Raw genomic sequence first — 16,700 nt, forward strand, 5'->3', positions numbered from 1 at the left:
TACTGATATATCTCTTAAACTTAGCATTCACCATTGAATTGTTCATAGGAAAGGTGCGTTACTATTGTCATTCATTTATTTTATTTTCGGCTTAGTCTTAACTTATCCAGCAAATGTTTTATGCAGCTGCAACCCATCACTTAGAAAAACCCATTCACTTCTATTTACACACATATACTATGGACAATTTTAGTTTACCCAATTCACCTATACCGCATGTCTTTGCACTTGTGGGGTAAACCAGAGCAACCGGAGGAAACCCACTCGAACATGGGTAGAACATGCAAACGCTTAGACTCAAACCAGCGACCATCTTGCTGTGAGGCGAGAGCGCTACCCACTGCACCACCGGGCTGCCAGTGTTACAAATGTAAATATTTAAATCTCTGGTTGACCTTACAGATCATTTCCTTTTTAAATCATCCAAATGAGTAGCAGAGATTTGGAATATTCAGTCATCCTGAATGGGTGAGGTAATGAGATCTAGTGAGGAGCTGATGTGGGCAGATGGAGTGTTGACCGCTAAAAACTCTTCCCACACACTCTTCACAGGCAACCACTTATGAGCAGCACATAAAATGGCCGCACTTTCCTTGTTAATGGATCAGTCCATCACAAATGCATTAATGGGCTGCCAGCATCAATTCCCTGAAAGTTACCATGAATCATGAAACTTACAGATCAGACTGTAGATTGGTGGCTCGTCTTGTTTAATGTAACAGCCCACTTCCTGGGAAACGCCAAGGGTCTCGTGTTTTTTTTATTTGGCCAGCCTTCAGTGTCTAATTACTTCAATATTGACACAGCAGCTCTAATAGCTGTTATGAGGCTAGACGGTTTCAACAACAAGATGTTTGCATGCCAGAATATGAAACGCGAGTCGTCTTTACTCGTGCACGTGCCCTGATTTCTAAAGACACCTGGTTGCTTGAGGATATAGACCTGTGTGCAAACAAACCAGCAATGTTGAAGGATGTTTCTGTTATGTGTTGCTTATTCGTTTTCTTTTTTACTTTCAGGAAACGCCAAGTTCTGTATTTCTGGTTATGGAGGTGAGTTATTTTTTTTTATGTCTCCATCTTGTTTCTCACAGCCACATGCTCTTGTTTTCATCACCAGGCTGCAGCGTGCCTAATGTTTTATGGCTATGCTTTCTAGTATTGCTCAACACTGCAGAAACAAACACATCAACATGCCAATCTAAAAATACCCCTTCATGGAAAGCTGCTCTCATAAACAATTTCAAGGGCTTTTCAGTATCTTTAGCATGAAATATGAGTCCAGCACGTCTGATCATGCAACCTGCTGGTTTTCTCAGTATTGGTAATAGTGACCTGAGAAACTGTTTTGAGCTCGAAATTGGCTCATTTACAGATAATCAACATCTGAGTTAGTCACGCTTTGTACAAACTGATGCTGTTGCTTCATGCGCATGTACAAGTTTCCAAGTTCATGGAGGTTTTCCTGTTGATCCAACAATAAAAAGTGTGCTAGCAAGGTGATGGGTTTAATTCCCAAAGAGTGATCATCTGACTGTATGGAAATGAAAATGTTTTAGTAAATAAGAAGTGAGAAGCCATTAGTTTTCCCTTCTCTGATCTGAAATAGGGGAGTCTGTAGGGCCTGAAAATACCAGGAAATTTTGAAATGGAAATTTTAATTATTATTACAAAAATAAACAAAGAAAGAAATGAGATATATAATGATGGCTATTATAAGTATTTAAAACTAAACCCATAAAACTACCTTTCATGCATTAGAATGCTTAAAACATAAAAAAAAATGCATAAATGCATATAGACACTTTAAAAATGTTAAAAAGGCAAAAAAATTACTAATACTTTAAAATTGAAAATACAAAAGTTGATGAAAAATTGTTTAAAAAAAAAACTAATTTAATATGAGGCGGTGAGGTGGCGCAGTGGGTAGCGCTGTCACCTGACTGCAAGGTCGCTGAATAATTTAATATTAATAAAAATTATAAAAGTATCTTTCTTCCGGCTATTTCTTTAATTTTATTTTTAGTTAGTCACTACTATTAAGTATTTTGCTAATCTTTTGCTGTTCTCAAAGATTTTCTAAATGTGCATGTGTTTTTTAAGGGATTTACTAAACATTTGGCCCAAAACCAAAAAATTAGATGCACTTGGACAAAAACCAAAACTGACAATGCTTTTTAATATATATATATATATATATATATATATATATATATATATATATATATATATATATATATATATATATATATTTATATTGTTAATAAATGTTTAAGCCTTTTTTAATTCAACTCCAATTATACTGTTTTTTTTAACACAAGCCAGTAAAGTAACCACATTTTATTCACAGTCAAGAGGTGCTACTTTACCAGCATTGGGCTGACATATACTACATAGAAATGTCTTGTCGTTGGGGTGTTATTTGAGCTTAATTTGCTTTTATGGTGAGCAAGCCTGGTTCATGTATAGACCCAGCAGACACACAATGTCATAAGAAATTATTATTGGGTTAGATTTAGGTTAGCAGTGTCAGAAGACAATGTTATTTTGACGTTCCAATTAGATTTTAGAAAGTTACCAAAATCCATTGTTGAGCCAACATCTTAAACCAACGTCATATTGACGTCAAATACTGATACTTGTTTGTTGGTAATCAAAATCCAACATCTGATAGACGTCAACGCTGTAACATCATTAGATGTTGATATTTAATTGTTTTTAGGTTGTGTTGGATAACCAAAATGCAATGTCTGTCGGATGTTGGGCATTGATGTCAGCCTGACGTTGGGTTCTGACATCAACCCGATTTTCATTTCCAAACAAAATGTAACGTCCCACGACGTTGGGGTTCAACGTCAATCTGATGTCATGTTGACGTCATGTGCCTGCTGGAGAGATACATTTTGAAATTCGACCACAAGCTAGTCGACAGGACGCTCCACTGATTTTGCACTTTGGTCAATGCAGGAATAAAATGGCCTTGTGCTGCACAAAATATTGACATGAATGGGTTTCAAAGCAGAGTTTTTCCCTGTCCGATCTGAAACCACTTCAAACTGTTGTAAAAACGTAACTTCAGCTGGAGGGAAAGTAAAACCAGCACACTGAACACTGCCTTTATTTGTCTCACAGATGTAATATCATTTTAACCATAGTCTATTATCTCTATACTCAACACCTTGTGTGCTCAGGTCGGTTTCTCTCTTTCCATCAATAATGGAAAAATTTGCTGTAAACCAATACAGGCTGACAGTCCCATAATACTGCATCACTTCATCAGACTTATTGATGTGTTTGTCACTACACCACCCTGTCCATGAAATATCCAGTCCCTAAGCCTCGACATAGCTTTTTTATTGTTCCTTATTGATTTTGAAGTCGAGTTTTATTTTCTCTGTTTGTTTCCCTTTCAAGTACTGCAATGGAGGAGACCTGGCAGATTATTTGCAAGGTAAGCAGCTTTGTTTAGTGACTTCCGTCTATCAGTGTTTTTTTTCCACTTTAAACAAGGGTATTGTCTGTCTCCAGGGCTCAATAACAAAGCACACCTACTTTACATGCACTAATAATGTCACTGCTCACTCCACTACCATATTTTTACAGTTCATAGAGTTTGCCCAAATACCTATTGGGAATGAACCGAGAAGTCTATGTACTTCAGTTTGATGTTTACAAACAGTCTTTGTTCCATCTAAGAGTTTGATTGGTCTATAAACCCTATTTTCATAGATTGTATGATGCAGAAAGCATAAAAGAGTCAGTGTGACTCAATGACTAAATGACTCAGGTGTCATTTAGTTTATTTACATGACGTTGGCTGGACTGTTAAGCCTTGTTATGTTCAGAAGAAGTGTTATCTTTGTGCAACTATGATGGGTAACAGAGTACATCAGGCCTTGGTCTCTTACCCTTCTCCTGCTGTATAATTATGCAACCATTTCATAGTTATACAACTTTGCAGCTACGTAGAACACCATGTTTTGGGATCCGTACAAGGTTCATTGAGATCATAATTGCTTTGTTTACAGAGCAGATTGGGCGAAGGGAATCCTCTTAAGCGCTCAGTGGATTACACCCGTTTTGTTCTAACGAGGGAACTGGAGCGATGTCACTCCATGTAAAACCCCTTAACAGCTTCTGATTTGCACATTTACACCAATCAGCGCTAGGGGGACGGTTCATTCAAAAATGAGTTTTGACATCAGCCTCACAGCACTCAGTATATTGGCATTGGTCTGGGCTATTGAGAGAGAAAGAGAGTTTCAGGCCAGTTGATGTAACTCTAACTTGACCTATTTGGCAATTGCTGTATGTTGCACTTTTTGTAGCAAGTCCAACTAAAGGAGATGCTTGCACATATAATTCTTAAAAATATATTGCAAAATGTGGTGGCATGGTGGCTCAGTGGTTAGCACTGTCACCTCAGAGCAAGAGGGTTGTTGGTTCGAGTCCCGGCTAGACCAGTTAGCATTTCAGTGTGGAGTTTGTATGTTCCCCGTGTTCCTGTGGGTTTCCTCCGGGTGCTCCGGTTTCCCCCACAGTTCAAAAGACATTAGCTACAGGTGAATTGGATAAAAACAAAATTAACCGTAGTGTATGAGTGCCTGTGTGAATGCAAGTGTATGGATGTTTCCCTGTACTGGTTTGTGTCTTGAAGGGGATCTGCTGCGTAAAACGTATGCGAAATTGTTAGCTGTGTCGATCCCTCATAAATAAGGATGTAGGAAAATGAAAGAATAAATAAGCAAATATTACAGAATGCTTTTTTGAAGGTCAAAAAGTGGAACATACTTAATGTAAAAACTAATTTTGTTTTTTATAATTCTTGATTTGTCTAGTTGTGCTCATTTGTGCTAGAGTTATGCTCACACACAGTTTCAAACATTATAAAAAAACAATCAATAAATTATAGAGTTAGACAGTTATTCTGCAAACTATGAGGCATGCTCCATACAGATCACAGATCAGTTACCATTTAATAAATTATAATTGTCAACATTGCAAAAAATGCAGGTTTCCACATAATTCCTTCAAGCATGTTGTCCCAACACAAATCCATTAAATTAAGTTAAAAAATGTAAGCGGATCGAACATAAAACAATTAAGTTGTCCCAAAAAAATAAGCTAGTAGGATGTCAAAATCAAATAAAAAATGCAATGCATTGCGATGCAGACATGGATGATTTGTCAGAAATACATCATAACCAATTATAGCATACTGACGTCGTTTGGCACGCATGTGCTATGTCACAGTGGCGTACTATAGTGAGGGAGGCGAGACAAGTGTGAGTAATTAAAACGCGCCACCTACTCAAAAATCAGACAACTGCGCATAATTGACTGCTTGTGACTTTACTGGGACTGAGTTTTTCACTGACACTGACGGTACAGTACAGCAGAGTAGTGGTATTTCACATTTTTAACATTTCACTGCTTATTTTGTGCACTTATATTGCTTAAGTTTGTGTAAATTAAATTCTACAGTTGTCTTCTGTGCTTTTACTTAGTGTTGTAGTTTTACAGACTAATTTTGAAGGGAGGTTGTGATATGACTGATCGCAGCTGGTCTCTCATCCGTAATCAGCAATAATCCAATCAAATTGATTCATCCTACAATAAATAGACTGAATTCCCCCTACTACCTGACCTTCGTTTTGGAAGAATAACCACGTCCTCCCCATCTCCACCTTTACCTCACTTTGCCAAACCTGCTATTAGCGTCAAGCATATCTAAGTGTGAACTCTTGTAAGTTTTGTTTCTTCAGGTTCAGTTCATATATATAATAATGTGAAGTCAAATTAAAACTTGTGGATGGAATCCATCATCAATGCATCATGATGCACTGTGATACTGAATTGAACCGGATCAATAACGTCAATTGTAACTTAACCGAAGCTTGAGCTCAGTGTAGGTTCACATGCCTGGTCAATGGTCCATCGATGTAAGAAACATTGGAAGAAGTTTCAATCTTGCTTTCATCTGCTTTTTAAAATAACACTTAACATTCAGATGTGTTGTGAATTATTATAATTATAACTAAGGAAATTCTTAATTTTATTCTTAATAGTGACCATAATATAACTTATATAACCAGAAAACGTTCTACAGTAGGAAATTTCCTGTTTAGAAACACTGTGTGTCGTGTCTTTGTGGTCACACCACCTGTGAGGGTATTTGATTAAATTAGGTTTTATGAGGTTTTTATAGCAGTACGTTGTCTTTTCCCTTCCAGCCAAGGGCACTCTGAGAGAGGACACACTGAGGGTCTTTCTACAGCAGATTGCAGCCGCCATGCGAATCCTTAACAGCAAGGGGATCATCCATCGAGACCTCAAACCCCAGAACATCCTGCTGTCCTACACGGGCCGCAAGAAGTCCAGCATCAACGGCATACGCATCAAGATCGGTAAAACACTAGCCAATGATTTACTGCTAATATTACATTAGCAGGTATAATATCCACACTATAACTCAAACGTCTGAGACCACATTACAAATCTGGGACTCTAACCTGGAAATAAATAATTCAGGCTGTTTGTATTCCACTGTGTATGTGCCCAATCTTTCATAGCTAGCAGTCTATTGAATACCATCATACTCTTTCCGCCCTCTGATCTCTCACACAGCCAGCTTTTTGTTTCCATTGTCTGAGTCTATGTAGAAGTTATAAGTCGTGACTCTTTGTGTTGCTATTAATAACACTGGCGCTCTCTTTGTTTAACAGCCGACTTTGGTTTTGCGAGATACCTCCAGAGCAACATGATGGCAGCCACACTATGTGGATCCCCGATGTACATGGTCAGTGGCCACAGGCTGAAGGCTGTCTCAGATTGTGAAATACAGCACTGACGTGAGACACTGACAGCATCATGTTCTTATAATCTGTCACCTTCATCTGCAGGCCCCGGAGGTCATCATGTCCCAGAATTATGATGCCAAAGCTGACCTGTGGAGCATTGGGACTGTTATTTACCAGTGCCTCGTGGGAAAGCCGCCTTTTCAGGTGAGGTTCATAACAGTGTCTCCAAACTCAAAAAGTCATTTATTAGCTACGGTTGAATGCCTAAAGTGATAGTTCGCCCCAAATTCTGTCATCATTTACTAACACTTTACTTGTTCCAAGCATTTATGATTTTCTTTTTTTTTTTTTTTTTGTTGAACACAAAAAGAAAATATTTTGAAAAATGTTGGAAACCTGTAACCGTTTACTTCAAAACTATTTGTTTTTCCTACTATGGAGATAAATGATTACACATTTTTTTTACTTTCTTCAGAATATCTTTTTTTGTGTTCAACAGAATAAAAAATCTGATAAAGGTTTGAAACAATAGGTCAGTAAAGGATGACAGAATTAACATTTTTGGGGGAACCATCCCTTTAATGTGAAGGCTGTTTTTACGTGAAGTTGTGATGTTTGTAATGGTGTTTTTCTGTTATGTTTGACCAGGCTAACAGTCCCCAGGACTTGAGGATGTTCTATGAAAAGAACAAGTCTTTGGTGCCAAAGTAGGAACACTCACTATTTTTGTTTTTATAAGTTTAATAGATACCCAAAACTGAAAATACTGTCAACATTTACTCACCTGTCACTTGTCAAAAACCTTTATTAGTTTATATTTTCAGTTGAACACAAAAGAAGATATTTTGAAAAATATTGGAAACTCATATAGGTTTAAAATCACTTGGGGGTGAGTCAATTTTTAATTTTGGATGAACTATCCCTTTAACAATGTATAGTAAAAACCACTCACCCTTTTATGGTTGGAATATATTTTTAGTTATTCAAAAAACCTCGGAAAAATTGTATCAAGGTGTTCTACAAACAGATTAAGACTAAGACGTAAAACTTTTTTTTAGTATTTATAATGACATAGATGGAGTTTGCATGTTCTCCCCGTGTTCGATTTGGTGTTCTCCGGGAGCTCCGGTTTTCCCTCAGTCCAAACACATGTGGTAAAGGTGAACTGAATAAACGAAATTGGCTATAGTGTGTGTGAATGCTAGAATGTATGGGGGTTTCCCAGTACTGGGTTGGAGCTGAAAGAGCATCCGCTGCGTAAAACATATGCTGGAATAGTTGGTGGTTCATTCCGCCGTGGCAACCCCTGATAAATAAGGGAATATGCTGAAGGAAAATGAATGAATAATGATATTGATAATATCAATATCCACAACGATGTTTTTTTTCTTAAGCTTCACATCAGCATGAATGATTTTTAATAAAATCTGAATATAGTGTACCAGAAATAGATACAATTTTTTGTTTTTTTCTATTGTAATATTTTCTAATTTTACTAAATAAAATGATACTTTTCATACATTTTAATAGATTTTAATGAAAGAGTTTTGTAGGATTTTTACTGGACAAGTTGTTACTGCTCTGGCTAATAATTTGAAGAACATTAATGTATTTCAATAAAATGTCTGAAATGAAAAGGACACTTCATACTAACACATTATTTACTTACAATTAACAGAAGAAATTGAGCAGATTTTTTTGCCATTTTGTACACAGCCAATCACTTGGCGCCATTTACTAAATAATCTTTCTGTTCTCAGCATCCCGAGAGAGACATCTCCTCAACTGGAAGACCTGCTGCTGGGGCTTCTTCAGAGAAACCAGAAAGATCGTATAGATTTTGGTCAGTATTTTTTCATTCCTTCATTTCATTGTGAGAATTTTATTCCCTTCACAAATTTTTATACTTTCTATCTGCAGACACTTTCTTCAGTCATCCTTTCTTGGAACCGATATCAACTATCAAAAAATGTAAGTATGAACAACTGTTTAGCAGATTTCACAAGTAATGTGTATTTGGACACTAAAACTTGTTTTTTTTCTTTTCCCAGCATGCCCTGTTCCAGTGCCCTCATGTTCAGGCTTGGTCTCAGACAGCACATGTGGCAGCTCTCCATCCTGCCGTTACGTGTCTCCTCCGGTAAGTATTAATACAATGCCACAGGTACAGTTGAATATTATCCCTCCTGAATTATTATCCTCCCTGAATATTTGCCACCCAATTTCTATTTAACGGAAAAGTTTTTTCCAACACATTTCTAATAATTGATTTCTTTTATCTTTGCCATCTTTGCTATTTTTTAAAATACTAGTATTCAGCTTAAAGTGCAATTTAAAGGCTTAACTAGGGTAATTTGGTTAATTAGGAAAGTTAGGGTAATTAGGCAAGTTATTATATAAACTTAAAAAGTAAAAGTTCTTTTAAAAATTGTAAAACTGCTTTTATTCTAGCCGAAATAAAAAATAAAACTTTCTCCATAAGAAAAAATATTATAGGAAATACTGTGTAAAATTGCTCTGTGAAACATAATTTGGGACATATTTGAAAACATTCACAGGAGGGCTATTAATTTTGTATGAGCAGCTGCCTGGACTAGGGCATTGTATGAGATGATTGCAGTTTAAAAGCACTGACTCAGCTCAAGGTAATCCTGCATTTACCTCCACCTTTGTGTTGCAGTCACTGCCAGACATGCAGACTCTCCCTGAAGACGTGTTGTCCTCTCCACCTCTCGGTCCTCCCAACTATCTGCAGCTGTCCAAGGAGTCCGGCGGCAGCACCAGCAGCAAAAACTCCTCCTGTGACACAGATGACTTTGTGCTGGTGCCGCATCTGTCTGGGGAACAGTCCTGTGAGTCACACAACACTGAACAGTGAACTACACAGGACACAGTTGACAAACCAAAAATGCACTCTGAAAAAAACAGATTCATTGGATTCAGTTAAGTTTTTTTAAGATAAGTAAATCCAATGGATAATTTTTCCCAGTATAAAAAAGAAAAGATATCAGCCATCTTTTACTCACCCTCCACTTGTTCCAAATCTGTTTGAGTTGAACGTAAATTAAGATATTTTGAAGAATCTTGGAGATTTGAAGCCATTGACTTCCATAATATTTTTTATAGAAGTTGATGGGTTTCTTCAAAACATCTTCTTTTGTATTCAAAGGGAAAAACTTGAACAACTTGAGGGTGAGTAAATTGTAAATCTTCATTTTTGGGTGAGCTATCGCTTTAAGTTTTGTTTTGTATGATTCTGAAAAAAAATTCATCAAATCAAGATAAATCTGAGGTTTATTCTGAAAATCAAAAGTAAATTAGACACTTTGATTTAAGGGGACATAGTTAGACACCCATGCCCTTATTATAGTAATTACAATGAATTATGCATAATTACATCTAACCCTAAAGCTCACCCACATTCTAACCTCAACCATATAGTAAGTACATGTAGTTAATTTAAATTATTCTTTAAAAATACATTTCTTTCTTTGAAAGAAATACTTTGTTTCTGTTTTGCAAATATATATATATATATATATATATATATATATATATATATATATATATATATATATATATATATATATATATATATATATATATATATATATATATATATATAAATGTTTTTTTCAGTGTTATTTTAAAAGAATGGTTTAGCAAGTGCATAATTTTACTGCATTACATGTAACTAACATCGGATTTTCATTTTATTTTTTTACATAGTGTCTGCAAGTTTTTAAAGTATTAATGTCTTAAATTTCATAAACCAAATTTTAGGTCTTAAAATGTCTTAAAGTCACTTAAATATTTTGTTGCATGTCTTAAATCATGAAAAGCAGGTCTTTTTTTATTTATTTTTTTGTCCAAGTAAAGCTACCCAAATCACCAATAATCCATCTCAAAACTATATATGCAGTTGAATTCAGAATTATTAGCCCACCTTTTCATTCTTTTTTTTTCTTTTTTAAATATTCCCTAAACAATGTTTAAAAGAGCAAGGAAATTTTCACAGTACGTCTGATAATATTTTTTCTTCTAGAGAAAGTCTTTTGTTTATTTCAGCTAAAATAAAAGCAGTTTTTCATTTTTAAAACCATTTTAAGGTCAAAATTATTTGCCCCTTTAAGCAAATTTTTTCGATAGTCTACAGAACAAACCATCGTTATACAATACCTTGTCTAATTACCCAAACCTGACTAGATAACCTAATTAATCTAGATAAGCCTTTAAATGTCCCTTTAAGCTGTATGGAAGTGTCTTGAAAAATATCTATTAAAATATTATTTGTTGTCATCATGGCAAAGATAAAATAAATAAATTATTAGAGATGAGTTATTAAAACTATTATATTTAGAAACGTGTTGAAAAAAATCTTCTCTCCGTTAAACAGAAATTGGGAAAAAAATAAACAGGTGGCTAATAATTCAGGGGGTTTAATAATTCTAACTTCAACTGTATATTTGTTTTTATTGCAAAGAGATACAAATCACAACAGCAGTTAGACATGTTTACAGCTAATTCTCCTAATTAAATTCCTCAAGCAGGGAGAGAAAACTAAAGCAACACATCCCTTTACATGAGATTCCATTAAAACAAAAACTATTTACTGAAGTAATTGGGTCATTAAAAAAAATCTTACTGTTTACCCCTGTATAAGTCTAAAATTTCATTCATACTGCTGTTAAAAAGTCTCAAATTTGACTTAAAGAAACCTGCAGAAACCCTGTATTTAACAAAATATAATCATTTAGAAATTATTCATTCAGTTGTGTTATTGTGCAAGATCACAGGTATTGTTGGTTATATTCTACTTAAAATGTATATTTGTACTTGTATATATATCTTGAATAATTGTAGGATAATTAGATAATTTAACCCTAATATACTTTTAAGATCTTTAATAATTTAGGATAATTGAAACTTATTAATATATCTAACAAAATACAATATGAAGGCCTGGAAAACGTGACCAAAAAGCATAATAAAAAGTTAGTAAGAAAATTAATATTTATAATGTACCATTTTTGTATACTCATGCGCTCTGATTCACATGGTAACACTATATTTGAGCAGCTGCTAGAGATGTTTGTGTGTGTGTTTTAGCGTATAAAGAGGCGTCAACTGAGTCAGCGCTATGAAATCCTTCCAGCTCTGATTGCTCTCTCACACGCTGTGATTTGTTGGTGTATGTGAGATAGTGTGTGTTTATGTGCTTTCTTTGCTTCTCTGCTCCACAGATGACCTTCCAATGGGGGCAGTGGGTCGCAGGCCATCCAGTGAATTTCTCCTGTGTGGAGGGTGAGTGTGACCACGCTGCTTCACTCAAGATGCTTTACAGTGCTTTAAAATCTCAAGTCTTCACACATGCATGTTTACTCACGTCGAGCTGTGCAAATGTTAGACCAGGGGTTTTAGTTGGTTGACATTAAGTAGGCTGAAGATACACAGTTCACTCACAGTCCAGACCAAGATTATTACAGACTAGATTAGTACGGGAAACATATAAGATGTTAGACCCATTTCATTAGCTGGAAAATTAATCAGGGTGCTTTTAAACCTAGACAATTGTTTGGTAAATGTGAAGCCAAATCAATCGGTCTGAGATCACCTGAATAAGGTGGTCTCGGCTTGATTGAAACAAACTCTTGTGTAGATTGATTGTAGTAAGAAAGCAAAACGAACTAACAAACCAGGCTATATCACATTGTTTTATGGTTGTGTAATAGCCATATATACAGCTATATGAAGAGAGAATCATGAGTTGGTGAGATGCCATCATTCCTACTGGTAAATGTGTGTTTCATGTAGAATAGAAAGTGAAAGTATGCTGAAATATTACCGAGTGCTGATCATCCGTTAGGAGTATTGACCAAAATTACCATCTGATAACTTAAATAGATTGATTAATTCAATAGATAGATTTTGACAAGACTTGGCAACTGAAATAAGGTGATGTATGAGAAAGTCTTACCTCTCTGATTTATATTTGGTGACTATTGTGGATGTCATTAATAAAGTGCACCTTTTTCGCTTATGTCTCATTGCTTATCAACATCAATTAAAATAATGACGTGACAGCTGAGTGGAATCCATGGGACTCTAAAAAATAAACCCTGACCAATGTGAGGAGAGTTTACTCGCGCATTTGACTTAGCTATTTTTGTCCATTTAGAAACTGCCATGTGAAAGTGAACCAAAAATTAACATTGTAACAATTTTAATTTATGTTTCTGAACAAAACAAAAGATCTACAGGTGTAAAAGCACCCTCAGACTGTCTGTGATAAGGCTGCTTGATATCATTGTGATATTTTGTTTTTGTTCAATAAGTATTGTGCTATGAATTCATCAGATGGCTTGACTAGCTCTATTTGGAGATGATGAATTTAATTAATTTGAATTAATTTACAATTTTTCTTTTTTCACAGTATTTCCTATAATATTTTTTCTTCTGGAGAAAGGCTTATTTGTTTTATTTCGGCTAGAATAAAAGCAGCAATAAAAGCATTTTGAAACCTATTTTAATAGCTCAATATTATTAGCCTCTTTAAGAAAAATATATTTTTGATTGTCTGCAGACGAAACTACTGTTATACAATGACTTGCTTAATTACACCAATTAAGCTGAATACTGGTATCTTGAAGAATATCTAGTAAAATATAATGTACTGTCATCATAGCAAAGATAAAATAAGTGAGTTATTAAATCTGTAACGTTTAAGCTGTGCTTTAAGCATCTTCACTGTAAAAAAAAAAAAAAGCTTCAGCTACAAAAGCCCTTCAGTCAAGAGCAGTAAGGGATTTTCTCCTTTTGTTGTTGGAATAATAATAAAAACAGGCAGCAGCAGGAGTATTGCGCACTGTCACTTTAAGAATAGTGCGGCTTTGATATGGTTTCTCTGGTTAGCATGTTATCAGATGTGCTGGCCTTTGCAGCATTACACTATTAGTACAGTTCATCATTACTGAAAAGGTAAAAAGTCCATTACTTGACTATACAGTGCACAAAAATATGCATGTGTTAGTGTCAATTTAAAATAAAAATAGGTTTAGTGGAAAAGTACAGATTAAGGCTGACACTATGTAATAAAATACCTTCCAATGTCACTAGGGGAGTGAAATCTGAGTGACTTTTTTCACATGCGTGCATAGAAAGGCTTATAAAAGTTTCTGGGCTGTCCTTGCTTCCTGGGTTGGCAGATACACCAGCGTACATAAGCAGTCTGGAAAAGTGTAGAAAAAGTAAATCAAAGTATAGGAAAATTCTTGTTTCCAGACTGCTTTTCGTTTTCTAAAAGATAATATCCAAACATTTCTAAATATAAATATTGTACAATAAGTATTTTTGTTCATGCTGCTTGTAGGAGCCGGCTGACAGAAGATTACTCTGAAGTCTAGCTTTCAGATGAAATAGCATTTAGCTGAAAGTTTATCAAATAATCGTCTGGTGTTTTGTGTTTAATTCATGACATGTTGTGAGTGTTGCTTCTCTCCAGTTCATCACTTAAGTGTATTTACTGTTATCTTTGATATGGTAAAAAGTGTATTAGTGTTAACAATTAAAGTTTAATTTACGTTTAAATTTAGTTTCCAGGACTTGAAATGAACATTCACAGACCAAACAAAAAAGCAAAAGATCAAAGGAGATCGCAATCATGTGTGTTTAGAGTTTGTGTTTTCCATGTCAGTGCAGGTCAGATCTACTCCGCATGCAACATACTTGTTAACAGTCGAATTTTAAAACCTTGATCAGAAGTTAATTATGTTCAAAAACAATCTGTGAACTTAAGTCTGGAAAAGTATGGATCTTTAAATGGAAAATTGTGTAGGAACACTTAAAAAAAAAAAAAAAAAAACCAGATTTTAACTCAACGATGACCCGGTTTTTCCAGTGTCATGCATGCATCCTGTAAATATGGAATAACGCATTAGCACACTGATATGTTTGCTCCATTGATGTCACTGGAGATATTTTTGGTGGCTTCCACTCCTAAACTGTTAATCATAGAGGTGAAGGCCAGACTGGATTAATGTGCGTGTGACTCTGGGTGTGAGTGTGCGGTGGCTGATATGAGGTCAATCGCACTGCTGCCGAATGAGTCCTGTGGGTGCGAGCGAACGCTCCTATCCCAAGATTAGACAGCCTTGTGTCATTTCTTCCAATCCTCATGTGATCGCAAAGCATTTACTTGTGATCCCTTCTCTATTTTTGTCCAGAGGTGTTGCATTAAACATCCATCGACGGTTTTGTGACTAGACCGTCTGTCATGGTGCAGTTATGCAATGGATCTGACATGAGTTTTGCCAGAGTGACGGTTAAAACATTTGTCTGCTGTGCATCTTTTGTCTGTTACTCGTGTAAAACAGAAGCTGTTTTGTTATGAGGGTCGATGCATCTATTTTGATTCACTTCCTTCTACTCTGTGGCTTTTCAGTTTCCCTTTGGTGTGCAAGCAGGACTTGTACTCCACCTTCACTGTCTCCTCTCTGTCTGTTGATTATTGTTTTTCCTCTTTCTGTCTGTTGTTTTCCCACACATGCATACTTATCTGCCAAAAGTCTGGAAACACACTAAATATTAGTTTATTAGTACACACGAAAATATTACAAATGTACCCATAACATAATTTCTTCTTTGATATTAATCCCAAGAAATGACTAATATTTTACTATTATTTTGTATTGCAAAACATCCTAAAACTAGATAATTTTAGATTTGTTTAGAATTTGTCTTTGTTTTATAGACTATTAATATGAGGAAAGGCGACACAGTGGCGCAGTAGGTAGTGCTGTCGCCCCACAGCAAGAAGGTTGCTGGTTTGAGCCTAGGCTGGGTCAGTTAGTATTTCTGTGTGGAGTTTGCATGTTCTTCCTGAGTTCGCGTGGGTTTCCTCTGGGTGCTCCGGTTTCCCCTACAGTCCAAAGACATGCGCTACAGGTGAATTGGGTAGGCTAAATTGTCCGTAGATGTTTTCCAAAGATAGGTTGCAGCTGGAAGGGCATCCGCTGCTTAAAACATATGCTGGATAAGTTGGCGGTTCATTTTGCTGTGGCAACCCCAGTTTAATAAAGGTACTGAGCCAAAGAAGAAAATGAATAAATAAATTTGAGGAAATATGATTGACAATCATTTAAGATTCACTTTTTGTCTTTTTAGCTTAAGCAGAACAGTTATTGATTAATTGAAACCCTAAATCTTGCTTATTTTAAGTGCTAACAACAAAGAGGGAAGTCTAATTTTGTTCAAAACTTGTAATCTAACTTGCTAGGTTGTAAAATATTCAAAATATTAGGTGTAATGTTGACAGAATGGTTTAGTACATTTATAATTTTTTAAAAATAATTTTGACTTTTTCTTTTATTGGTTTTTAAAATCGAAAACTGTTTTACCTTAAAAATATAAAACAATCGTAGATATAGCGATTCAATAGTTCTTTAATATGATAACTAAGAGGAGGCAAATATTTGGTCTAATTAAAAATTAATAATTGAAATAGAAATTAATTAAACACTTACTTTAAAATGCTACAATTGTATGTAAACCAAACATTATGTACAACATATGACATGAAAAATGGACAATCATTCATATAATCTGCTAAGGATTCAAATGAGCAGTATTATTACATTTTTTATATTTTTAAAGATTTATTTTGCTTAATATTTATTTTATTTATAGACATTTACTAATATATTGAGTAAATTTTGTGAAATTACCTTTAAATTTACTTGAGTAAAAGCTCTGCCATTAGCTAAGTGTTAATTGTTGCACAGTCCTTCAAAAATCATGAGCTGATAAAGTGCTTAAAACATACAATTATTAATATCAATGTTGAAAATAACAGTTATGCTTTTTCTAGATTATTTGATGACTGTAGAATAAAAACAGCTTTACT

The 16,700-nt window shown here is 35.1% G+C and overlaps 1 protein-coding gene across 3 annotated transcripts in view; it reads left to right on the plus strand.

The window, feature by feature from the left end:
• ulk2 (unc-51 like autophagy activating kinase 2) overlaps positions 1–16,700 on the plus strand; it is a 51,663-nt gene that overhangs the window by 22,596 nt on the left and 12,367 nt on the right. For 2 of the 3 annotated variants that reach the window (XM_087284071.1, XM_087284073.1), the window contains exons 4-14: positions 1,020–1,052; positions 3,414–3,450; positions 6,233–6,406; positions 6,725–6,798; positions 6,902–7,003; positions 7,448–7,506; positions 8,560–8,642; positions 8,720–8,770; positions 8,851–8,939; positions 9,480–9,651; positions 12,043–12,103. In XM_087284071.1, coding sequence (XP_087140197.1) covers positions 1,020–1,052; positions 3,414–3,450; positions 6,233–6,406; positions 6,725–6,798; positions 6,902–7,003; positions 7,448–7,506; positions 8,560–8,642; positions 8,720–8,770; positions 8,851–8,939; positions 9,480–9,651; positions 12,043–12,103 — 935 coding nt within the window. Of the gene's footprint in view, positions 1–1,019; positions 1,053–3,413; positions 3,451–5,518; positions 5,765–6,207; positions 6,407–6,724; positions 6,799–6,901; positions 7,004–7,447; positions 7,507–8,559; positions 8,643–8,719; positions 8,771–8,850; positions 8,940–9,479; positions 9,652–12,042; positions 12,104–16,700 lie in introns of those variants that run through there. The other variant, XM_087284072.1, reaches the window with a different exon arrangement.

The sequence above is a fragment of the Danio rerio genome, chromosome 15 (assembly GCF_052040795.2).
Source record: "Danio rerio strain M-AB ecotype USA chromosome 15, GRCz13ab, whole genome shotgun sequence".
Taxonomy (NCBI): domain Eukaryota; kingdom Metazoa; phylum Chordata; class Actinopteri; order Cypriniformes; family Danionidae; genus Danio; species Danio rerio.